This window comes from Herpailurus yagouaroundi, unplaced genomic scaffold, assembly GCF_014898765.1.
Source record: "Herpailurus yagouaroundi ecotype Mexico unplaced genomic scaffold, PumYag 355, whole genome shotgun sequence".
Lineage (NCBI taxonomy): Eukaryota > Metazoa > Chordata > Mammalia > Carnivora > Felidae > Herpailurus > Herpailurus yagouaroundi.
Genome location: NW_024412572.1, coordinates 8,443,506 through 8,469,229, shown reverse-complemented (window position 1 = coordinate 8,469,229; position 25,724 = coordinate 8,443,506). Strand labels below are relative to the sequence as shown.

At 41.6% G+C, this 25,724-nt stretch overlaps 1 protein-coding gene across 23 annotated transcripts in view; it reads right to left on the bottom strand.

Annotated features, from left to right (window-relative positions):
- Positions 1-25,724, bottom strand: part of CACNA1C (calcium voltage-gated channel subunit alpha1 C) — a 761,926-nt gene that overhangs the window by 17,949 nt on the left and 718,253 nt on the right. For 22 of the 23 annotated variants that reach the window (XM_040463040.1, XM_040463017.1, XM_040463019.1 and 19 more), the window contains 8 exons: positions 19,767-19,932; positions 19,043-19,170; positions 18,292-18,388; positions 16,373-16,475; positions 6,552-6,653; positions 3,364-3,491; positions 2,805-2,939; positions 903-1,255 (listed from right to left, as the gene is read on the bottom strand). In XM_040463040.1, the coding sequence (XP_040318974.1) occupies positions 903-1,255; positions 2,805-2,939; positions 3,364-3,491; positions 6,552-6,653; positions 16,373-16,475; positions 18,292-18,388; positions 19,043-19,170; positions 19,767-19,932 (1,212 nt within the window). Of the gene's footprint in view, positions 1-275; positions 303-902; positions 1,256-2,804; positions 2,940-3,363; positions 3,492-6,551; positions 6,654-16,372; positions 16,476-18,291; positions 18,389-19,042; positions 19,171-19,766; positions 19,933-25,724 lie in introns of all 23 variants that reach the window. The other variant, XM_040463016.1, reaches the window with a different exon arrangement.

Below are 25,724 nucleotides of genomic sequence, written 5' to 3'. Positions count from 1 at the left end.
AAAGACACTCACACTTCACGATTATTTTCTAAGTTTGCAAGCAAGAGGGATCTGCCCAAGAACATGGCATGCTGGGGATCTTCCCGGCCTGCTGTGGTGGGGAGGCCATCCTGCTCTGGAAGAGCAGCTCAACTAAGGGTGAAGTGGCAAGATGTGGAGGCATGTTCCCACCCACCCGGCCTTGGGTACCCGGAGCTGTTGACAGAAAAAGCGGGGAGACCCTCTAAGCCCAGGCTGTGCTTCCTGAGGCCCAGAGCATGAAAGTAGGCACCTACCGTCCCAGCACATCATAGCAATGTATCCTGGAGCACCAGGGAGCAGAGGGTGGGGAGAAAAGCATGCATCAGGAGGTGGGAGATCAGTCAAACTACCAGGAATGATCCTACACTGGGGCAGAATGAGCAAGTGCTACCGTGAAGGGCCTCCTGACACCAAAATGTCCCTCCCAAGAGGGTTGAGAAGGACATAAAGAAAAGATGGTAGCTCCGTTCCCATCCTAATTGAGCCAAAGGCCAGGTTTAGGCAGACTTGGGAAAGGCCAGGGGAACAGAGCCTACTGTGGAGCCAGAATGCCGACATCCCAGGGATCAGGGGCTGGAGCTCCTCTGCTTGGTTAGCATGAGAAAGCACAGGAGGCTCTGTCCACAAGTGTGCATCTCAGGACACTTGTTGGGCAGTGGCGCCATGGTGCCTTCTCCCGAGGATGGCTGCCACATATAATCAAGGGCAAGATTGGGAAGCAGCATTTGCCTATCTCTTGATGGGCTCTGGGGCAGCAGCCTCCATCCCAGCTTGAGGGGTGAGTGGTAGGCCTGGGGGCCAAACTCTCCCCCCATCCACTCTGGGCTGGAGTGTGTGGGGCCCCTGTGCATGGACCCTGGATGCCCCACCCTCCTGCTTACCTCTTGGAGCTGAGCTTCCATGCTGCCTCCTGTACCCGGACAGCAGGAGACAAGGGGGGCCCATGGCCCTCCACGGTGCTGACTGCGCTGGGGTAGCCAGCGGGACGGGGGAAGCGGCCCAGGGCAGTGTTGTTGGCATTGTTGATGTTGGCGTTGGAGCCAGTGGACGAGTAGCTGCTGGGGGTGAAGGTGGAGTCCACCAGTTTCTCGTGGGATGGCGACTCGGTGTCGCCTTGGCTGTTACCCGCCTTGTTGATGTGCAGTGGGCGCTGGGTGGTGAAGGTCTGGGGGAAGGCGCTCCGGCCGTCGCTTTGGTAGTAGCTGACGTGGTTGCCGAACAGGCCACCGGCCCTCTGTAGGCAAGACGGGAGGGGTGGGTGGAGGAGAAAGCCCCCTCAGCTACCTCTCCTTCTCAGCGAAGGCACGGAAGGTTGTCCGCCTTCCAGAGAGCACAACCACGCCGGGCAGCACATGGCAAATGGGGAACTCTTCACCTGCGTGGCCTGGTGGTTTGAGAGGGAGGGACCCAGAGAGTCCCCTCTGAAACCACTGGGGGGAACAGTGAGGGACAGGACCTCTTGCAGAACCAGTCAGGCAGGGAGGCTGCTCCCCTGGGACTTTCTAATGAACCCCACGAGGAGTTTCAAGGACCAGTGTAGGATGGCAATCCTTAATTGCAGCCAGTGCTTGGCTTGGCAGCTGTGAGGCACGGTGAGGGCTGAGGGGTGGGGAAAGAGACCAGGGGATTCTAACAAGAATTTTTTAAATGGAGATCCAAATGGCTCACTGAGCTAGAAACCATGTTGGCGAAATGGTTTTGAAAATAAGGATGACACATTGACTCCATTAATTATATCATGGCTTTCTCTCCCCTGGGAGGTTCTTAGAGATTTCAAATCAGGACCCAATGTTTTTTCCTAACACTTTTTTCTTGTCCTGGGTGAGTGGGAAAGTGGCTATCTGCAAGTTGATCTGTGGGGTCTTGCTGGGGCAGTGTTATCATGGTGCTGAGTCCCTGAGGCCATTCAGTGATGGACATTTCACAGTGATGAAGATGAGGATGGTGATGACAGGGTAGCCACAAGGAGGGCAAGCTCCTCCCGGTGACTCCATAGCCCAGGACCCCTGTGTGGTCCCCCTGTGGGAGCTGGAAAGGACAGTTGTGAGCATGGCCCCATTGCAATGGTGGTCAGTAGTTTCTCTCTCACTTGGGAAGGGTTTTAGCCAAGTACCTCAGGGCTTAGGCATGGGCCACAATGAATGGAGAGAGCAGGACCCAAGAGTTCCACTATCCTGGCAGAGTCAGGTTTGGTTTTCACTTCTGAAACTGACACTCAGCCTTCATATCCAGGATGGGAGAGGGAAGGAAGGCTGGAGGGGATTTTTGTGACCTGGAGAACACATGCTTTATCTCAAGAGGATAATTGCCACTTGGCTCCACTCCTCTGCTACCACGTGGGAACATAAGCCAGATTTTCTGATTTTTTTAAAAGAGAAGCCAGAGGTCTAGATTTTTATTTGAATGTGCTGAATTTCCAAATGTTGGCAAACAAAATAGGTCTGCAGATTAGATGAGGCCCAAGAGCCACCATTTGCAACTTCTAATGTAGAAGTTTCTCCTAGGAAACATTTCCTGTAAGAAAAGGGCTCCTCCCCTCTTTCTCCAAGAGCCAGTGACACTCTGTAAGCTGCCATGTCCTGGGAGCCCAGCCTTGAGATGGAGTCAGGCTTGGAAAACATGCAGGGATAGGAAATAGTTGACTGGGAAGAGCTTGAAATCTGCCTTAGAGCTCAGGGCTTTCTCCCTGGATTTTCTTAGCAGAAAAGGTGAAGCCAGCCCACCTTCTTACTTCAAACCAAACTTTAAAAAGATAAGAGAGTGCTCCTATGGCATCCACCTACCCTGAAGATGTCATCTTCGGAGGCAGCAGACACAGCCTCCTTCATGGCCTTGTCCAGCTCCTCCTCAGCTGTCAGATCTCCAGAGATGGCCCGTCGGATCTCAGGCCCAATGTCATGCAGCGTGCGCAAGCCAGCCTGAAACCCAGAGGGGCACCCAGCCACCTGACCCACCTGCCTCTCCACAAGGCAGGTGAGCCTGAGAGGGTTTATCTGTGTGTGCTAACTGGGGATGTGGTTTGGGACCTCTCTTGTCTGCCCCAGAGTGGAAGAATCCATTTCTCCACCCAGGAAGGATAAGGGGCTGTTCCAGAACTTCAGCAGAGCTCCATAGAGCTCTGGGGAGCTGTGAAGTGGGCAGGACTGTGGAGGGCAGGGTGTGTGGGAAGCAGTATGTAGCCCCTTCACACACCCACCTGTAGAAAGGTTGGAACTCTCAGAAAGTTTCCTTCTGAAGGGACCTGGCCTCCAGCCCACTGATGACAGATTTAAGCCCTAGCCAGAGGTTGGAAGAAGGTGACCAGGCCCTTCCTTAGGGTGTGGACCCCCCCTCACCCCTCACCTGCAAGGACAGGGCGTTCCTTTGGGAAGGCTTGCCCACAAGGCCCTGCTCTTTGCGCTTCTTGAATTTCCGGAAGTACTCTTGGATCAGGAAAGTAGCATAAAACTTGCCAACGGTGACCTCATCATCTGAGATGTGAGAAAAAAAGGACAGAAGGGAGATAAATGGGGGAATTCAGTTGGGCTTCATTAACTTTTTTCAGCATCCAAACTTTCTTAAGTTTTTTAAATTTAATTTTTTAAAAAGAGGTAGTCTATTAACATGGTTCAAAAGGCAAAAATATACTAAAAGGTATACAGTGAAAAGTGTTTTTACCACCCCTCCCCCATCTGCCTAGTTACCACCTTTTAATAAATAACCTTTCTCAAATTAGTTTGAGTATTTTTCCAAAAAGTCTTTCTGCAAGTGCTTTCTGAAAATAAGCAAATATATTCTTATCCCATCTTTTTTTTTTTTTACACTAGAAGTAGCCTATTGTCAAAATTATTTCCCACCTTGTTTTTTTTTTTTAAAGTTAAAAAAATGTATTAAAAACTTTAGTGGTGCCTGGGTGGCTCAGTCGGTTAAGCGTCCGACTTCAGCTCAGGTCACAATCTTGCAGTTTGCGAGTTCAAGCCCCACATCGGGCTCTGTGCTGACAGCTCATAGCCTGAAACCTGCTTTGCATTCTGTGTCTCCCTCTCTCTCTGCTCCTCCCTAACTCATGCTCTGTCTCTCTCTCAAAAATAAATAAACATTAAAAACATTAAAAAAAACTTAGCTTATATTGCTAACTCATTTTTATTGGATTCTAAAAAATTTTTAGATGTTTGCTTTTGAGAGAGAAAGTGCAAGTTGGGGAGGGGCAGAGAGAGGGGGACTGAAGATCTGAAGCAGGCTCTGCACTGACAGTAGAAAGCTTGATGCAGGGCTAGAACTCACAAACCATGAGATCATGACTTGAGTCAAAGTCAGACGCTCAACCGACTGAGCCACCCAGGTGTCCCTATTTGATTCTAAAACTTGAGATGCCCATCATAAACTGACCAGTCCCCTAAGTGCAAACAGTTCTGCTTAAAGATGGGGTTTGGTGTAAGGAGCACCTTCTCCTCTAAGTCTAGGTTTTTCTTATAATTAGACAGATTGGGTTTTCTTACCATGTGGCTTGGCTGGGTCCCTGCTGGGCTGGACCCCCAAGTTACACATGACATAATCAGACTCTGTCTTGGGAATGAACCAGGTGGTGGAGAAGCCAATGACTCTCCAAGGAGAGCACTGCATGCCCTATGAGTAGCTCCTTGGTTCCATCTTCTTCTCTGGGAAATGGGCCCAGGAGATAGCTTGTAGGTTAGATATAGGGGCTTGTGATGGTTCTCTTACTCCTAGTTGTACTTTAAGAATAGCCAAGTCTACAGCAGTGATGACCTTCTACATGACAAAGACCTCATTACCATGTGAGAGGGAAAGCCCTGTGTTCCCTGTTTAGGGTAGTTGGGGAGGAAGAGCGGTAGGGAAGAAAGAGCTTGGAGTTCTAGCATCCCTCAGACCTGGGTTTGGATTCTGAACCTACTAGGTAGTCACCATGTAGTCTTGGGTCAGCTACATAGTTTTGAAGAACTTCAGTTTCTTTAGCAAACTTCATAGTAATGTTATAAGGATTAAATAATGTATGCAAAATGTCAGATGATGCTTGGCCTGTGTAGGTGACTTTTCACTTAGCTCCTGTCCTACTTCCCTTTGGGAAGTGGTTCTCAACAGGGGGGGGTGGTGTCACATTTTAAGGAGTGTTTTGGGATTGCGTGGGGCTTTCTTTTAGCTGTCACAGTGTGCTACAGGTATTAGGTGGTTCCAGATGTGTCCCTTAAAATACAGGCATGTTTTACACAACAAATAATAGCTTTGCAATCTGCTAGATGTCCATGTGGGGACATAACCTGTCTATAACTATCTAAGCTAAGAACCTAACTGCATTTTACATATGAACAGAAAATAATTTTTTGCCTGCTTTTAATATATCCAGAATTTTCCAGGAATATAACTGCTGTGTAAATTGATGGAAGACCATATTTGCTTTGTTTCCACTTGGTTAAGAGGGGTTTACATTTTGGAAAATCGTATCTCTGATGGCAACACTGCTCGTGGTCTGAGTCACCTGCGGTCTGCTGCGGTCTGTAAGTAGTCACCTACTTACATCGGTCTGCATTTGTTCTATGTATGTGCACATACGTAGGTGCATGTATGTATACATACATGTGGATATATTATTTAATATACTTAGTTATCCCTCAAAATGATAAACACAAAATGTCAATGATATTCAATATCATCTTAGTTCCTTTAAACACAAACTTATTCATCATATGTAGATGTGTGCAAGTATTTCAGTTAACTATGACTTTTGGCATAGTGTCATAAGCCATAGTGCTTTAGCATGTATATATTGAAGAACACTTGACTTTAATGTATTTTATATTAAAGTGTTATATTAATATTTTGGAAATTATATATGTAGGAAGATTATTATTTTCATTCAGGGTAGTAGTAAGAGCATTATAAACTTTTTGTTATGAAAAGGGGCTTTGGGTTTGACAGGGTAGAGAAACACTGCCCTAGGAGAAACAAAAAGAATTTCAACCCAGAGAGGATCTCAGGGGATTCTTTTTCCAGGGCACCATTATTTCCAGAGCAAACAGCCTGGTAGTTTATGGGGAAACTTATATTTGCAGAGTTTCCTTGGAAATTCTGTCAAACCTCTAAGTATTGAGGGGCCTTGCTTGGTCTTGAAATGTAGGATTGGACCAGATTTCCAAGCTGACATTCTGTATCTGAGTTTGTGAAGGGCATGGCACCCTCGTCCCTTCTTCTTTAAAAAAAATTTTTTTTAACGTTTATTTATTATTGAGAGACAGAGAGAGACAGAGCGTGAGCAGGGGAGGGGCAGAGGGAGAGGGAGACACAGAATCTGCAACAGGTTCCAGGCTCTGAGCTGTCAGCACAGAGCCCGACGTGGGGCTTGAGCTCACAAACCGTGAGATCATCACCTGAGCCGAAGGTGGACGCTTAACCGACTGAACCACCCAGGCACCCCTACCATCGTCCCTTGTAACCAATAGCACCTTTGAGCTCCACACACAAAGGGCCTGGGGAAAGCAGGCCTCCCAAGACTCTAGTAGACTCAGAAACCAGGCAAGAGATCCTGAAGTACTCACCACCTGCAGGGGGCACCACTTGGTCTAGCAGCTTCATGCTGGTACGCTTCCAGATCTTCTTGATTATGGCCCGCAGCTCCTCATTGGCTTGTTCTAGGTTCCCTGAGGGGAGGGAGATGCAAGGCTGAAAAGGATCATCAGCCCCTTGGGGCCCTCCCATGGAGTGGGTCCTTCTGTGTAGAGTGGGAAGACGCTACTGGTGGCATTTTGCCCCACAGAGAGACATGGTCCACGAGCTTCACTCTCTCTCTTGGCTACCTCCATCCATTTCTGGTTGTATTGTTCTCTGCACTCCTACTTCCCCCTCCCTCCATTCCCTGTCCAGTGCAATTCCTTTTTGCTTCCTCTCTGCCTGCTGCTTGGGCCAGCCACTGGTATCCCTTCACCCCCACATGCTGCTTCCTTGTGGGTGGCACTTGGAGCAGACCAGACAGCCTGCCCTGACTAAGCTCAACAGCCACCTGCCAGAGAGCATGAGGGACTGTTCCAGTGCATGGCATTTCTCATGGGCCTCTGTGGCTGATTGGGAGGTTTCCCCCACATAAGGCATAAAGCATCCATACACAGGGGGACCTTGGTGTCAAAGCCCTTTTCTGAGTCTCCTGTGGGGAGGATGTGGCAAAAAAATTTCTACTTCTACCTCAGCGTAGAAGTAGAAATCAGTAGACACTGGGTTCTGTTTTGGAGTTTCTCTGGGTCTACTTTTTCCACTGGTAAAACGGACTTAATTTGATGCCTATCTGGTGCAGCCTCTAGGCCACTGGTGGTAGAGCAGCTGTAAGAGAGGATATGGTGGGCAGTAGTCTAAAATTCTGCCTGAGCTATCTCCCACCACCACCAATATATACACACCCTGCATGGTCCCTGGGACTGTGACTCTGATGGATTTTACTCCTGTGATTATATTATATTATGTGGCTCCTATCACCTTAAGATAGGGAATCTAGGTGGGCCTGACCTAACACATGAGCTCTTTAAAAGTAGAGAGTTCACAGGTGCAAACTTCCAGTTATAAAATAAATAAGTCCTGAGATGCAATGTACAGCATGGTAACTATGGTTAATAATACTGTACTGCATGATAGTTGCTAAGATCTTAAAAGTTCTCATCACACACACACAATTATAATTATATATGGTGATGGATGATAACCAGATTTACTATGGTGATCATTTCTTAATATCTACAAATGTGGAATCATTATGCTGTATATCTGAAACTAATGTAATGTTATATGTCAATTGTACTTCAATAAAACCAAACCAAAACAAATAAAAAAGTAATGCATGAAGAAGGTCAAAAGATAAAACTAGAGCATTGTCCCAAGTTGGAAGCAGAAGGAATAGGAGGTAGCTGCTATGGCCTGAGAGAAAGCACACACTGATGCTTTGAGCTAAGAGCCAGTCCTACAATGGCAAGAAATGAATTCCTCCAAAAACCTAAATGAGCTGGAGCTTCTGGAAGAGGACACATCCTGATCAATATCCTGATTTGGCTTTGTAAGACTCTTAGCAGAGAACTCAGCTACTCCATGGCTGGACCCCTGACCTTTAGAACTGTGGGCTAATAATAGGTATTGTTCAAGCCAAAGAATTTGTGGTAATTGGTATAGGTATAGGAAACCAATACAGGAGTGTTTACTGCTACTACACAGGGGAAGCAGTATGGTTGAGAGCTCTGGTGTTAGACTATCTGAGATGAAATCTGCCCTGTGGCCACACCAGAGAGTCTCCTGTGGAAAGTGTTTCAACAGGAGTAAGCAGAGGTGGCAATGGAGAGAGAGTGATGGATTCCTGAGTCCCCTGTCAGATCCAAAAAGTACCTGGAGCCAGAGGATAATCCTGGGCATTCCAGTTATGGAGGCATCCCTAACGGTTAGGTTCACTTCCTGGTTATGTAGTTAGTGGTTTCTGACATATACAATGAAAGAGTCATAATTAAAATAATGCTCAAATAAAAATGCTTATCTTTTGTAGTGGGTTGAATAGTGTCCCCACCAAATTCATGTCCACATGGAACCTTAGCACATGGCCTTAGTTGGAAATAGGGTCTTTGCAGATGTTACTAGTTAAGACAAAGTCATACTTTATTAGAGTGGACCCTAAATCCAATACTACTGTTGTCTGTATAAGAAGAGGAGAAGACACATGGAGACACACAGAAAAAAGGCCATGTGAAGATGGAGGCAGAGACTAGAGTGATACAGCTATGGCCAAGCAATACCAAGCATTGCTGGCCCCCACCAGAAGCTAGAAGAGAGTCACAGAGCAGATTTTCCTTTGAACCTTGGGGAAGAACAAATGTCACCCATACTTCTCCCATTCAGTAGGTTGCCTTTTCCTTCACTGTGTGAAATTTTTTTGGTTTGACGTAATCTCGTTTGTTTATTTTAGCTCTTTGTCCTTGCCTGAAGAGACTGGTCCAAAAATATTGCCAAAACTGACGTCAAAGAATTTACTGCCTATTTTCTTCTAGGAGTTTTATTGTTTCAGGTCTTACATTCAAGTCTTCAATCCATTTAAATTTTATTTTTGTATGTGGTGTAAGATAGTGGTCCAGTTTCATTCTTTTGCGTGTAGCTGTCCAATGTTCCCAGTAACCATTTATTGAAAAGACTTTTCCCCCATTGTATATTCTTGCCTCTTTTGTCATGGATTAATTGACCACATATGTGTGGGTTTTTTTCCTGCACTTTCTGATTCTATTCCATTGATCTATGTGTCTGTGTTCATGCTGGTACCATGCTGTTTTGATTAGTATACTAGCTTTGTAGTATAGTTTGAAATCATGAAGGATGATACTTCCAGCTTTGTTCTTCTTTTTCAAGACTGCTTTGGTTATTTATTTTTGTGGTTCCATGCACATTTTGGGATGCTTTGTTCTAATTCTGTGAAAAATGCCATTGGTATTAAAAAAATTTTTTTAGTGTTTATTTTTGAGAGAGACAATGTGTGAGCGGGGGAGGGGCAGAGAGAGAGACACACACACACAGAATCTGAAGCAGGCTGCAGGCTCTGAGCTGTCAGCACAGAGCCTGACATGGGGCTCAAACTCACAAACCATGAGATCATGACGTGATCTGAAGTCAGATGCTTAACTAAGCCACCCAGGTGCCCCGCCATTGGTATTTTGGTAGGGATTGCACTGAATCTGTAGAATGCTTTGGGTAGCATGGACATTTTAACAATATTAATTCTTCCAATTCATGAGCACAAAATATCTTTCCATTTATTCATGTTGTCAATTTCTTTCATCAATGTCTTAAACAGTATTCAGAGTACAGGTTTTTCACTTCCTTGGTTGAATGTATTATAGGTATTTCATTATTTTTGATACAATTGTAAATGGAACTGTTTCCTTACTTTATTTTTCTGATAGTTATTAGTGTATAGAAACAGTGATTTCTGTATGTTAGTTTTGCATCCTGTGACTTTACTGAATTCATTTGTCACCTGTAATAGATTTGGTGGAGTCTCTAGGGTTTTCTCTACACAATATCATGTCATCTGCAAATAGTGACAGTTTTACTTTTTCCTGTTCAATTTTGATGCCTTTATTTCTTTTTCTTGCCTAATTTCTGGCTAGGACTTCCAATACTACGTTGAATTAAAGTGGTAAGAGTGCACATACTTGTCTTGTTCCTGATTGTACAGGAAAAGCTTCAGCTTTTCACCACTGACTATGGTGTTAGCTGTGGGTTTGTCATATATGGCCTTTATTATGTTGAGATACATTCCTTCTATACCCACTTTATTGACATTTTTGATCATAAAATGAATGTTGAATTTGTTAAGTGCTTTTTTCTGCATCTATTGAGATCTTCATATGATTTTTTATCCTTTGTTTTGTTAATGTGGTATATCACATTGATTAATTTGTGGATGTTGAACCATCCTTGCATCTCTGGAATAAATCTCGCTTGATTGTGATGTATAATCCTTTTAATGTATTGTTGAATTTGGTTTGCTAATATTTTGTTAGGAGTTTTACATCTATATTATCAGGGATACTGGCCTGTAATTTTCTTTCTTGTGGTATTTTTGTCTGGTTTGGTATCAGAGTAATGCTAGCTTTGTAAAATAAGTTTGGAAGACTTCCTTCCTCTTTAATCTTTTGGAATAATTTGAGAAGAATAGGTACTAACTCTTCTTCTTAAATTTTTTAAATTTATTTTTATTTTTTAATTAAAAAAATTTTTTTAATGTTTATTTTTGAGAGAGCGAGAGAGAGAGACAGAGCATGAGCAGGGGGGGGAGGCAGAGAGAGAGGGAGACACAGAATCAGAAGCAGACTCCAGGCTCTGAGCTGTCAGCACAGAGCCCGACATGGGGCTTGAACTCTATGAGATTATGACCCAAGCCAAAGTTGGACACTTAACCGACTGACCCACCCAGGCGCCCCCTTAATTTTTTTAAATGTACTTATTTATTTTTGAGAGAGAGAGAGAGAGAGAGAGAGAGACAGCGAGCTAACAGGGGAGGGGTGGGGCGGGGGGAGAGAGAGAATCCCAAGCAGTCTCTACACTGTCAGCACAGAGCCCAATGTGGGGCTCGAACCCATGAACTGTGACTATGACCCACCCATGAACCATGAGACTATGATCTGAGCCAAAATTGAGTCAGACACTTAACCGACTGAGCCACCCAGGTGCCCTGATACTGACTCTTTTTTAAATGTTTAGTAGAGTTCACTTGTGAAGCTGTCTGGTCCTGGACTTTTGTTTTTCAGAAGTTTTAAAATTACAGTTTCAATTTTATGACTTGTAATTGGCCTATTCATATTTTCTATTTTTGTGTGTGTGTGATTCAGTCTTTGGAAGGTTATGTGTTTCTAGGAATTTATTCATTTTTTTTTTTAGGTTTTTCAATTTGTTGGTATATAATTGTAGTAATCTCTTACCCTTTGTATTTCTTTTCTTTTTAATTTTTAAAAATGTTTATTTATTTTTGAGCAGGGGAGGGGCAGAGAGAGAGGGAGACACAGAAACTGAAGCAGGCTCCAGGCTCTAAACTGTCAGCACAGAGCCTGAAGCAGGGCTTGAACCCACGAACCGTGAGATCATGACCTGAGTTGAAGTCTGACTCTTAACCGACTGAGCCACCCAGGCACCCCTTACCCTTTGTACTTCTGTGGTGTCAGTTGTAACTTTTCTTTCATTCCTGATTTTATTTATTTGGGTCCTCTCTCTTTTACTCTTGAGTTTGGCTACTGATTTTATTTATCTTTTCAAAGAACCAGCTCTTACTTTTACTAATCTTTTCTTTCTTTTTTTTTCCCCCCAATCTCTATTTCATGTATTTCCACTCTGGACTTTATTATTTCCTTCCCTCTACTAATGTTGGGCTTTGTTCCTCTTTTTCTAGTTCCTTTGGGTATAACGTTAGATGGTTTATTTGGGATTTTTTTTTGTTTCTTGAGGTAGGCCTGTATCATTATGAGTTTCCCTCTTAGAATTGCTTATGTTGCATCCCATAGATTTTGGAAAGTTGTATCTCCATTTTCATTTGTCTCAAGGTATTTTTGTTTGTTTGTTTCCTCTTTGATTTCTTTGTTGACCCATTGGTTGTTTAGTAACAAGTTGTTCAGTCTCTACATGTTTGTGGGGTTTTTTTCCAGTTTTCTTTTTGTAATTAATTTCTAGTGTCATACCATTATGTTTGGAAAAGATGCTTGATATGATGTCAGTCTTCTTGAATTTACTGAGACTTGTTTTGTGGCTTAACTATCCTGGAAAATGTTCCATGTGCACTTGAATAGAATGTGTATTCTGCTGTTTTGGATGAAACGTTCTATATATATTTATTAAGTCCATCTGGTCCAATGTGTCATTTAAGGCCAATATTTCCTTATTGATTCTCTGGATGATTTATCCATTGATTAAGTGGGATATTAAAGTTCCTTTCTATTGTATTAATGTCAATTTCTCCCTTTATGCCTATCAATATTTGCTTTATATATTTAAATACTTTATGTTGGGTGTATAAATATTTACAAATGTTATATCCTCTTCTTGGATTGAACATTTTTTCATTGTGTAATGCTCTTCTTTGTATTTTGTTATAGTCCTTGTTTTAAAGTCTATTTTGTCTAATATGAGTACTGCCTCACTAGCTTTCTTTTTGTTTCCATTTCCCTGGAATATCTTTTTGCATCTCTTCACTTTCAGTCTCTGAGTGGCTTTAGATCTGAAATGACTCTCTTATAGGCAGCATATAAATGGGTCTTGTTTTTTATCCATTCAGACACCCTATGTCTTTTGATTGGAGCATTTAGTCCATTTATTTTTAATGTGATTATTAATAGGTATGTACTATCATCATTTGGTCAATTGTTTTCTGGTTATTATTGCAGTTCTTCTCTGTTTCATTTTTCCTCTTTTGGTGTCTTCCACTGTGGTTTGATGGTTCTTTAGTTATGTTTGGGTTTCTTTCTCTTTATTTTTGTTTATCTATTGTAGGTTTTGGTTTGTGGTTACCATGATGTTCATAAATATTGCTCTCTCTCTATATATAGCAGTTTATTTTAAGCTAATAGTCACTTAAGTTTGAACAAAATTTGTTTTTAGTTTGAACACATTCTAAAAGCACTACATTTTTACCCACCACCCACAATATTTTATGTTTTTGATGTTATATTTGATATATGTTTATTTTGTGCATTATTTACTTACTGTAGTTATAGTTAAATTACTATTTTTGTTTTCTTAATATTCATACTATCTTTTTTTAAATGTTTATTTATTTTTGACAGAGAGAGAAACAGAGCATGAGCAGGGGAGGGGTAGAGAGGGAGACATAAAATCTGAAATAGGCTCCAGGCTCTGAGCTGTCAGCACAGAGCCCGATGTGGGGCTTGAACTCACAGACCACGAGATCGTGACCTAAGCTGAAGTCGGATGCTCAACCGACTGAGCCACCCAGGCACCCCTATTCATACTATCTTTTTAAGTGGCTGATTTACTGATAAATATAAGTATATAAATATATATATTCTCTTTATCAGTGAGTTTTTTCTTCATGTACTATTTCCAGTTATGGCCTTTTCTTTTCTGCTTAAAGAAGACCATTTAACATTTCTGATAAGCTTGGTTTAGTGGCGAGGAACTCCTTTAACTTTTGCTTGTCTAAGAAACTATCTCGCCTTCAATTCTGAATGATAACCTTGCCAGGTAGAGCATTCTTGGTTGACAGTTTTTTCTTTCAATACTTTGAATATATTATGCCACTCACTTCTGGCCTGCAAAATTTATCCTGAAAAATATGATGATAGTTTTATGGGGGGTTCCTTTGGGCATAACAAGTTGTTTTTCTCTTGTTGCTTTAAAATTTTTTCCCCTTGTCTTTAACTTTTGACAATTTAATAATATTCCTTGGTATAGGTCTCTTTGGGTTCTCTTTTAGGACTTTTTGTGCTTCCTGGACCTGGATGTCTGTTTCCTTTCCCAGGTTAGGGAAGTTTTCAGTCATTATTTCTTCAAATAAGTTTCCTGCCCCCCCCCCCCCGCCCCGTCTCCTTCTGGAACCCTTATAATGTGAATTTTAGTGCATTTGATGTTGTTCTAGAGGTTCTTAAAACCATTCTCATTTCTAAAAATTCTTTTTTCTTTTTGCTGTTCCGACGGGATGATTTCCACTATTCTGTCTTCCAGATTGCTGATCCACTCTTTTGTATCATCTAATCTGCTGTTGATTTCTAGTGTATTTTTCAATTCAATTCTTGTATCCTTCATCTCTGTGACTTCTGTTTTGTACTTTCTTATATTTTGTAACTCTTTGTTGAAGTTCTCACTGTGTTATTTCATTCTTATCCTGAGTTTGGTGAGTATCTTTATGGCCATTACTTTGAAATCTGTCTGGTAAATTACCTATCTCCATTTCATCAGGGATTTCCCACCCCCTCATCCCCCCGCCCCCGGGTTTTATTTTTCCCTTTCATTTAGAACATATTCTTCTGTCTCCTCATTTTGTTTGACTTTCAATTTTTGTTTCTACAAATTAGGTGGAATAACTACCTCTCCTATTCTCAAGGAGTGGCCTCATGTAGGAACATCCCCTGTGTAGATTGCATGTGCCTGGAAGTTTTGGCTGGCTGGCTGGAGTTGAAGCCAGCAGGGTCTCAGGGAGTCAAGGGACATATGGTGCTTGGATCACCCTGATGGAATGGCTGGAGCTCAACAGACACTGGCTGGGGGTGTCCTGGGGTGCACTAAGACCAGGTCACCTTGGTGGGTTGGCTGGAGTTGGTGGGCATGGGTGGGGGCTACCTGGGGGAAGCTGGTGTGGGCTAAGGGCCTGGGGCTCATTGGAGCAACCCTATCAGGCCAACTAGAGCACTTAGACCCTGCTCTCATCTGCATTATCAAGGTGAAAGAGGAATGTAAACAATGGTGCTTTTTGGTACCTCCAACCTGGAAAGAATTCCAGTACTCCCCCCACCATTTAGTGGATGTAAATGGATTTCCTTCACTTACAGTCCTGTTGCCTGTTTTCCCCCTGTGTCTCAGGGTAGGTGAGTCTGGGTGCAGGTCCCTCAGTGCTATCCCTCCTCGCTGCAGGTCATCACATTGGTCAGGGTGTTCCCATGGTTACCATGTTTTCATCTTTCCTGCCATTCTCTGTGTGGTGCTTCTAACATTTGTTGTGCAGAAGCTGTTTTTCAGGATGAATTGCTCTATATGTGGGTGTAGATTTGGTGTGTCCTTGGGAGGAGGTGAATTCAGGGTCTTCTTACACCAGAATCTCAGACTGCCTCCTTCAGCCTTTGTTTCTCTTTAGTTTGGCAGCATAACTTGAACTATTTTCAATTTTTTAAAGATTAGCTCATTACTTTGACATGTGTCTTGCTGGCCTGGTTCTTGTTTTCCTTCATTGTAGATGTTTCTATTATTTTGTGGAAGGATTTAACTGAGAAATGGCACTTCTTTGGATTCTTCACTGAACTGAATTCCCACACATCATTATCATTCTTATTTTACAAATGAAGAAACTGAAGTAGAGAGAGAATAAATGCCTTATCAAGTTTTAAACAAGCTTCAACAGCTGACTTTGAGGCAGGTGGTCTTTTGACCACACTCTAGGAAACATTGTAATTAAGCTAGAAGCTCTTGGAGAGCAATTGCATCTTCTTAGGTACATTCTATATAGCCTTTTCCACAGAGTGGTTCAGAAATACTTATCAATTACAAAGACAGCTGATTATCTCAGCCAAGGCTGCTGCTAGCCCAAAGGGCACATTTGTGCAAACCAGAAGGCATCCCTTCAGGTGGACACATCCCTGAGGGAGCATGGCCCGCTAGCAAAGCACAGGTGAGATCTTAACCCATACCTGTCAGCTAGCTGAGCACCTTGATCCAGGCACAGCCTGTATAATTGTATGTGATTACCTTGACCATAATCACCATTTGCCAATATGACCCCTTCCTGACACTTCTAATTTAAAAAGAAAGGTAAACATTTGAGAGATCCACACAGTCAGTAAAATTTCATTTAGATGGGACTTAGTCCTGCTTCAGGTAACACTCATCACCTTCTGCTTTTGAACTATAAGCTCTGACTTCAAGATATCACCCAGAATCATTCATAGAAATTGATGGAAAGCTAGGGTTCAAAATAAATAGGCTAGAGGCCAAAAGGCCATTCAAGGAGCAAAGGAAACATGAGCAGGCCAGGCCTCTTCAGCATGTGAAGGTTATCACTGAGCCGCTGCTCTGATACACAGGATGGGAAGATCCTGGGAGCACTTTATAGCCTATTGGTTTCCTCTTTTGTTAACCTGTTAGACCTTCTGAATGGCTCTCCCAGTGGCCCTCAGATGACCCTTACCTTCTGTTTTGATCCGCAGGGCTGTCCGGACTAGGGCAAACAGGGTGGCATTGAACATGACAGTCCCATCACTGTTCAGAGGCATGTTCATGGAGACCAGACGCTGGAGGAGAAAGGGAGGCAAAGCTGGTGATTACAGCAAACAGTTCTCAAAGGACCTACAGAACCACCATGGCAGGAGAATGCCAGGAGGGAGCCTTGCAACTTGTGTGTGTGTTGGGAGCAGGTGGGGGTTGAGGCATGGGTCACTAAAATGTATTCAAAATCTGTTCTGGGGAGAATCTCAGCTCTGCCATAAGTACTTTCACCCTACCACACAGAGTGAAGGAAGAATGGAAATTGTCCTTATTAGACACTTGCCTCCACAAAAGGATGGTAAGCCCACACAACCCCCTCCTCTGCTCAAATGTCTGCTCAGGCATATGGGTGTGCTTTCTACTGGCAACGAAGAACAGCTGCATGCCAGGCATTTGCCAGGAGCCCACCTGCCAGCAGCATTCATCCAAAGCCTTGACAAGAGAGACAGTAATGGCAGGTTTGCATGCAGGAGGTGTAGTGTATCTTCTTTTCTGTATATTGAAAAATATACCTCTGCATCAAGCTGAATTAAAAGCTTGTTGACTGGATTGGATCAGATTGCCCTTTTCCCTCCATTCTCACCACCCAAAATAGCTGCTATTGCATTGTGCCCTGGTGTGCGGCCCTCAGCACACACCAGAGTAATTATGAGAAAGAGCACCATTCTGGCATCTGCTCTCAAGATGTGGTCAAAGATCTTATTCGTTAGATCGTATGCTGTCCCATTAACCATAGTGCCAAAAAGGTTTATACTTTTCCTGAGTGACTGGATCTTCTTGACTCTCAAGGACAATGTGAATTGTGGACTGGCCGTGGGGAAGCTCAACACCCAGGCAGTCTGGAAGGCACAAAGACACACTGTCACCTTGTGTAGGCCACATTTGTCCCTGCTCTTTTGTCCATTGTGCTTTGACTTTACATTTAATTTGTGCTCTTTTTTTTTGGTCTTATCTTCTATACCCTTGGAAATCTTCTAACATCTTTTTTGGAACAAGGTGGAGATGCAAGTGAGAAAAAAATGAGTAAAACAGAGCACAATTCAGTTCTCCATTTTCCATGAATGGTTTATCGACAGAGTTAAAATTTTCTATTTGAGCCTCTTCTATACAGCTCTCTGATCTCACTTTCCCTAACCCCTTTCAGCTCATTGTTATTCCAATAAGGAGTACAGAGTGGTGGAAATGGGGATTGAAAGAAGAGGGGAGAGAGTGGAAACAATACCCTTCAGCATTTGTGGGGCTACCTGGTTGGGATTATAATGAGGTAAGGGAGGTGCCTGGACACACAATTTAAGGGGGCGCTCACTCTCAGGGTCATGTGAGGGCCACATGAGCAACAGTTAGGTCTAAAGAGACTAGGATGCTTGTTTTTACTTTTATGGGGTCATGGACTCACTTAGAAATACGAACATGATGGATCCTCTCCCTGGTACAATTTGTGAGTGTTTCAGTGATTTTGCACACAATTTTAGAGATTTACAGGTCCCTGAGGCTGATACATAGACACTCTAATAGCCCCCTGATCCCAGGAAGAGAACCCCTAATCCATCTGTCCTTGGCTGGAAGTCTTCTAGGATGCCTAGGTGGTGCAGCTTGATGGGACTGGGCATGTGGCTGGTTGGGTCATGAGGCATCCATTTCATCTTTCCTTTATGGTGTCTGAGGACTGATTGTTGGTAGGAACCTCAAAATGTAATCTGGCCCATGTTCATTTCTTTAGGCACATAAAATATTGTCTTCAATCCCTGTAAGGATCAAGGTCTGACCAAGGTCACAAGACAAATAGGCCTCTTCCCTTCCATATTTTTTCTTTTTCTCCTTTGAACTCAGGTCATCTCTTACTTTGCAAGCCACGCGGTGAGGGCACAGCTTCCCAAAACCCAGTGGGGGCTGAATCCGCCTGAGCAGGGTCACCACATCTAGGTGTTTGATACGACCCCTAAAAGAGGAAGGAGAGGAGTCAAAGATCAGTCAAGAGTCGTGGTTTCGACTAGCAGCCCAGGACTCAGTACTGGGCTCTCCAAAGCTATTGTTCTGTTGGTCAAACTTGGTGCAGAGTTGCAGAATTGCATGGTAAAACTCCAAAACCAATATATACATTTTAATGAACAATTTTCCACCAGTGCTTTTAATGAACAATTTTCCACCAGTGCTTTGCTTAAGGTGGAAGAGACTTTCAGGAGTACAATGAGATTCTTACAGATACTTGCTGCTGCAATCTAACCATCTGACCAAAAGGCATTTATTGAGCGTCAACCGAATGTGATGGACCTATGAGGGTATCTTTGAACCTGAAGCAAGAATGGAGTGAGATCTACTCGACTAAATATTTTAACTTGAATACTTACTAGTTATTCCTGACACTAGGATCCCCCATCCTTCTGTCCAACTGAAAATAGCAGACATGTTCTTGACTTAGCCAAAGATGCCTGGCGTATCACTGGCCCTTTTGACCTTTGGCCCTGGGGTCTGGTGCAGTTCAGTGTTTCCAGTCGATCTACCCAATGCTAAACTGTTCTGAACCTCTCCTATAGGTGTGGTCACATAATGTTCTCTGGGTTTTGGGAATCAGTCTTTCTCTCTGGGAACTTACTTAGCTTCAGGATCATACTCTGCCCAGATTCTTTTAAATTCATCCAGATGATGGGGACCAAGGATTGACCAGTCTCTTGTCAGGTAGTCAAAGTTGTCCATGATGACAGCTACAAAGAGGTTGATGATCTGCCGAGGACAGAGATATGATGAGTTTCTACAAGAGGACCTCCTGTACACTTGAATCCTCTTTGCCAGCCGGTGCCATGTGTGGCAGAAGCCCATGTTTCTAAAGACCAGCTATATTCACCATTTAAAACACCAGTCCCTGGAACTTGGGTCTCTTGGGTATGAATTTGCTTGCATCAGAGCAGGGTTGGATGAACCCCACATATGGGCTGGACAGTTTCTCTCATACACAATTGCTGGGTAGCGCTGCCAAGGACAGAGGGCAGCTTTATCCACCACCCTTCCTGCACTCTGCATCAAAGTGTCGAAAACATACAGGTTGCCTCTAGGCCTCCACACACATCCCCTCTGTCCTCTAGTACAATGACACCATCACAAGAGCCAAGAATGGACAAGAAAGATGCTAGTTGGGCTCACTCTGGCCCAGGGCTTTGTGTCCTTGTCTGATGGTTGGACATTCCTCCTAACTCAGTCTCTGCAAGCTAGTTCCTCTGATGGAGTTGCTCTGACTGCAAGCTGCAAAGGTAGATAGAGAGCCTGGGCTGCCTTGAACTGCACACTCATACCCATGGCTGTTCAGCCCCACCTTGGCTTACCAGGAAGGCACAGAGCATGTAGAAGCTGATGAAGTAGAAGACGGCAAAACTGCTGCCACAGGGCGTTTCCCCTTCCGTGCTGTTGCTGGGCTCTGACTCGGGGGCACACTTCTTCCCTGGCATGCAGGCCAGCATGATGTCTTGCCATGCCTCCCCTGTGGCACACCTAGGGGAGAGCGGTGAGAAAGTCTACCACCCATGGGGCCCATCTCATATCTCTGGATCTTTCTCTTACCCCTTGTGCCATCCTCCCTGCCCAGAGGGAACTACTGAATTGAATTAGGTGTTTATCATTCCCTGAATGGTCTGATACAGTCACTATCAGATACGAAAATATATATCATTGTTTTGAATGTTTTAAAACTATATATAAATGGTGACAAACTGCCTTTTCTGAAAAGTCCCTTTTTTTGCAATTCATGTTAAGTTTGCAATTCATGTTAAGATTTATCCATTTAGTTCTAGTTCATTCAACATAACTACCCTATAGCAGTATACTCTATGTATATACCATTAAAAAAAACCCATTGTCCTGCTTAAGGTTTTTCTTTTCTTTTTTGCTATTATAAAGAAGACTGCAATCAAAATGCAGGTCCATGCCTTGGATATCTGCTTAGAAAGTGGAAGTTAGGGTCGTCTTCATTTTCACTAGGTATTCCTGGTTCTCCAAAGGTTTGTCCAATCTATGCTCTGGTCGTCAGTGCAGGACAAATGCCATTGCTCTGTGGACTTGCCAACTCGTTTTCAGTTTTGCTGAGGTATAATTGACAAATAAAATTGTAAGGTATTTATTTATTTTCTTTTTTTGAATGTTTATTTTGTGTGTGTGTGTGTGTGTGTGAGAGAGAGAGAGAGAGAGAGAGAGTGCACAGGCACACATTGGGGAGGGGCAGAAAGAGAGGGAAAGAGAGAATCCCAATCAGGCTCTGTGCTATTAGTGCAGAGCCCCATGTGGGGCTCCATCTCACAAACTCTGAAATCACGACCTGAGCTGAAACCAAGAGTTGGATGCTTAACAGATGGAGACACCCAGGTGCCCCCAAAGTTGTAAGATATTTAAAGTGTACTTCATGATGATTTGATTTACCTATACATTGTGCAAGGATTCATATGGTAATTTTATTTTTAATTTTTTGAGTCATCGTCATACTGTTTTACACAATGGCTATGCCTTTTTCTTTCTCACCAACAGGGCACAAGGGTTCCGATTTCTCCACATCCTTGCCAACACTTGTTTTCTGTTTTGTTTTGTTTTGTTTGATAGTAGGTATCCTAATGAATATGAGGTAGTATCTCACTGTAGTTCTGATTTATATTTCCCTTATGATTAGTGATGTTGAACATCTTTTCACATGCTCATTGGCCATTTATATATCTTCTTTGGATATTTGGAGAAATGTCTATTCAAGACTTTTGCCCATTTTAAAACTGTTGTTGTTGAGTTTGGCAATTGATTTTTTGGCATTTAATTTTGTTTCTTCTGCAATTCTTACTTTTTTTTTTTTAATTTTTTTTCAACGTTTTTATTTATTTTTGGGACAGAGAGAGACATAGCATGAACGGGGGAGGGGCAGAGAGAGAGGGAGACACAGAATCGGAAACAGGCTCCAGGCTCTGAGCCATCAGCCCAGAGCCCGACGCGGGGCTCGAACTCACGGAGTGCGAGATCGTGACCTGGCTGAAGTCGGACGCTTAACCGACTGCGCCACCCAGGCGCCCCGCAATTCTTACTTTTTATTTTTCTTATTGCATTGGATAAAACTTGCAGTATAATGTTGACTAGGAAAAGTGATAGTATGTGCTCTTTTCTCTGTTTACTAATTACCTGGTATAGACTGAATGTGTCCCCCACCAAATTCATGTGTTGAAGCCTTAAACCTCAATAAATTTGCAGGTGAGGCCTCAGGAGATAATAAGATTTGGATCAGGTCATAATGCTGGGTCCCCCATGATAAAATTAGTGTCTTTTTAAAACATTTTTTTTTCAACGTTTACTTATTTTTGGGACAGAGAGAGACAGAGCATGAACGGGGGAGGGGCAGAGAGAGAGGGAGACACAGAATCGGAAACAGGCTCCAGGCTCCGAGCCATCAGCCCAGAGCCCGACGCGGGGCTCGAACTCACGGACCGTGAGATCGTGACCTGGCTGAAGTCGGACACTTAACCGACTGCGCCACCCAGGCGCCCCAAAATTAGTGTCTTTTTAATAACAGAAGGAGAGACTTGAGCTTTCCATTTTTTTCATCATATGAGGACACAGCAATAAGGTGGCTGTCTGTAGGCCAGGAAGAGGGCTCACACCAGGAACTGAATTGACTGGGACCTTGATCTCAGACTTCTAGCTTCCAGATGTGTGAGAAAGAAATGTCTGTTGTTTAAGCCACTCATTTCATATTTTGTTAAAGTAGGCTGACCAAACTAATAATTTCCAGTACAGGAAAGTGATTGTTTTCTTTTGTTAATCTTCCACTTTACTGATTCTATTAATTGTTATAAGGTTTTTGAGTTGATTTGCTTGTTTTTTCTACCTGGATTAGACTGTTGTTTGCCAACAATGACAGTTATGTCTACACGTTTTCATATTTATACTTCTTGCTTTTTTCCCCTTTCTTAATACATATGTAACATAGGGATGATCTATTCTTTGATATTTTGGTAGACATCACACATAAAAATACTGGATCTTGGGACTTTTTGAGGACTAAAACTTTGATTACCTTTTCAATTTCTATTGTGACTAATTAAACAAAATTTGCTCTTAAGATAATTTTGTGATTTATATTTTCCTATATAAAAGTGCTTACTGGATTTTCAAGTATTTGACATAAATTTGTTCATATTTTATCATTCTGAAAATCTATTGCATATCTGTAATTGTATTTCTTTTCTTCTTTTTGATGTGTCTTTTTAAAAAAATTAGATTTGATGAAGTTTTGTCTATTCACTGGTATTTTCAAAGACTTAGTTTTAGGGTCTATTGATAAATATTTTTGTTTCATATTTTATTAATTTCTGCTTTTATTTTAATAAGTGAGTTATTTCATATTTAGGGGTTATTTTGCTATTCTTTTTCCATCCATTGTTTTGGTTATTATAAATTTGTAAAATAAAATTTTGGCTTTGAAATTTTCTTTGGTATTGATTGATACGTCTTATAAATTTAAGATGTACTGCTCTCACTTTTCATTTCTAAGAAGTATGTAAGCTTCAGCTTTGAGTTATTTAGATCAGTGACTCAAAACATTTACATGAATAGATTTTGGAGGGACTACTGATTTTGTGGTTAATTTATAATTTTTGCTATATTGGAGTCAGGGGAAGTTTTACAATTTATTGAATTTTTCTCTGTGACTTAAATCTTGGCTAATTTTTGTGAATGTTTCTGGGTGCTTAAAAATAACTTTTTTTTGCAATTTATTGAGTACAAATTTATTACATTAAATTTGTCAGTTGTGTGTTTTTTGTATTTTAATTAATTAATTAAAAAGTAAATATTTATTTCTGAGGTAGAGAGAGCATGTGTGTGCATGCGTGCACAAGTGGGGGAGGGGTAGAGAGAAGGGGAGAGGATCCTAAGCAGACTCTGTGCTGACAGAAGTGAGCATGATGTGGGGCTCGAACTCACAAACTGTGAGTGGCTGAAGTTGGACACTCAACCAACTGAATCACCCAGGTGCCCCTATCAATTGTGTTTTTAGATATTCTTTACCCTTTCTTTTATTTTGTTCTATTTGATCTGTCATTTTTGGCATATCTCCCATTGTGTGTATTTCTGTGTGTGTGTGTGTGTGTGTGTGTGTGTGTGTGTGTATGTGAGTGTTCATTTTTTCCTTATTCTATTAGTCTCATTGATATATTTCCAAATTATATTGTTAGGCTCATGTAGTTTTGTGGTTATTATGTAATCTGGTGGATTATACCTTCTATCTATATCAAATATCCCTCTTTGTCTTATTGAGTGCCTTTCATTTGGAATTTTATTTCTTCTGATACTGTTATTACTACATCTATTTTTTTTAAGCATTGTTCTTTTTCCATTCCTTTATTTTTATTTTCTTTAGATCATTTTATTTTACTATATTATAAACAGGCTACAGTTAGATTTCTTAAAACCAACATTAGAGTATCTATCTTTTAATAGAAAAATTTAATTTTTAGTGATTATTAATCTTTGCTTTTATTCCTGACATCTTGTTTTCTTTTCTAATTTTCTTTCCCTCCCTTCTCTCTCCTTCCTTCCTTCCTTCCTTCCCACCTTCCTTCCTTTGCCTTTCCTTCCTTTTGTGGAATTGCTAAGGTTTTACTTGCTGATTTTTGCCCCCTCTAGTGATTTGGAATGTACACATTTCCATTTCTGTTTTTCTAATGGTTGACCTTCAAATATTTAACATATATATTTACACACTTTCCCCTGGCTGTGCATAGGGTTGAATAGCATCTTTTCCTCTCTACAACAAGAGAAGAATGTCAGCACACTTTCATGTTTCTTATTCTTCTACCACCTCATTCTTCTGACTTTGTTGAGATAATTTTAAGGTTTTCACTTGCAAATTGCTATTGAGGTTTTGGACATTTTCCCTTAAGTTATTATTTCTTATTTAAAAATTTATTACAAAAATTTTCAACCATATACAAAAGTAGAAATTATAAAGAAACCCCAGGTACCCATCACCCAATCTTAACAATCATCAATATTTTGCTGTGTGTGTTTCATATATCTCCCCCAAATTACCCTTCTCCCCTTTTCGCTGGAATATTTTATTTTATATTATTTTATTTTATTCTTTTGTATTTTGGATTCTCACCTTTTAAAAAAATTGAAGTAGTTGACACAGTGTTAACATTAGTTTCAGGTGCACAGCACAGTGATTCAACAAGTCTATATGCTCTGCTCACTGCAAGTGTAGCCACCATCTGTCACCATACAACACTAGTATAGTACCACTGACTATATATATTCCCTATATGGCACCTTTTATCTCTGTGATGGAATAGTTTAAAGCAAATCCCAAACTTCATGTAATATCATTATATCAACCCTAAATATTTCAATATGCATCTAAAAAATAAAATGATAACTTTATGTAACCACAATATAATTATTACACTTAAAAATTAACAATTCTTTAATAACTAATACCTCCCTTAACAACTATTTCGATTTAATATAAGGTTTATAATTTCTTTGTTCATAACTCATAACTATAAACTTCATGGCTTCTTTGCTAATATTACTCTGTTCATTCTATTTGTTAGATTAATTTTTCATTCTGTGGAAGTGCATCCTTGTGTAGTTGTTTCTGTGAGGGAGTAAACTTTCTGGGTTCTTATGCTTTTGGAATCTATTTTGCTTTGTTACAGTGCTAATTAGGCTGCATTATAGGAGTCTGGGTCCAAAAGTACATTTTCTTCATAATATTGAATACATTATTCCTTTGTCTTCTAGTATGTACTTTTGCTAATACCAAGTATAATGAAAATTGGTATTTTTTCAATTTTAACTTGTTTTATTTTTTATTTTTTTAAATTTACATCCAAATTAGTTAGCATATAGTGCAACAATGATTTCAGGAGTAGATTCCTTAGTGCCCCTTACCCATTTAGCCCATCCCCCCTCCCACTACCCCTCCAGCAACCCTCAGTTTGTTCTCCATATTTATGAGTCTCTTCTGTTTTGTCCCCTCCTTGTTTTTATATTATTTTTGTTTCACTTCCCTTATGTTCATCTGTTTTATCTCTTGAAGTCCTCATATGAGTGAAGTCATATGATTTTTGTCTTTCTCTGACTGACTAATTTCACTTAGCATAATACCGTCTAGTTCCATCCACGTAGTTGCAAATGGCAAGATTTCATTCTTTTTGATTGACAAATAATACTCCATTGTATACATATACCACATCTTCTTTATCCATTCATCCATCGATGGACATTTGGGCTCTTTCCATATTTTGGCTATT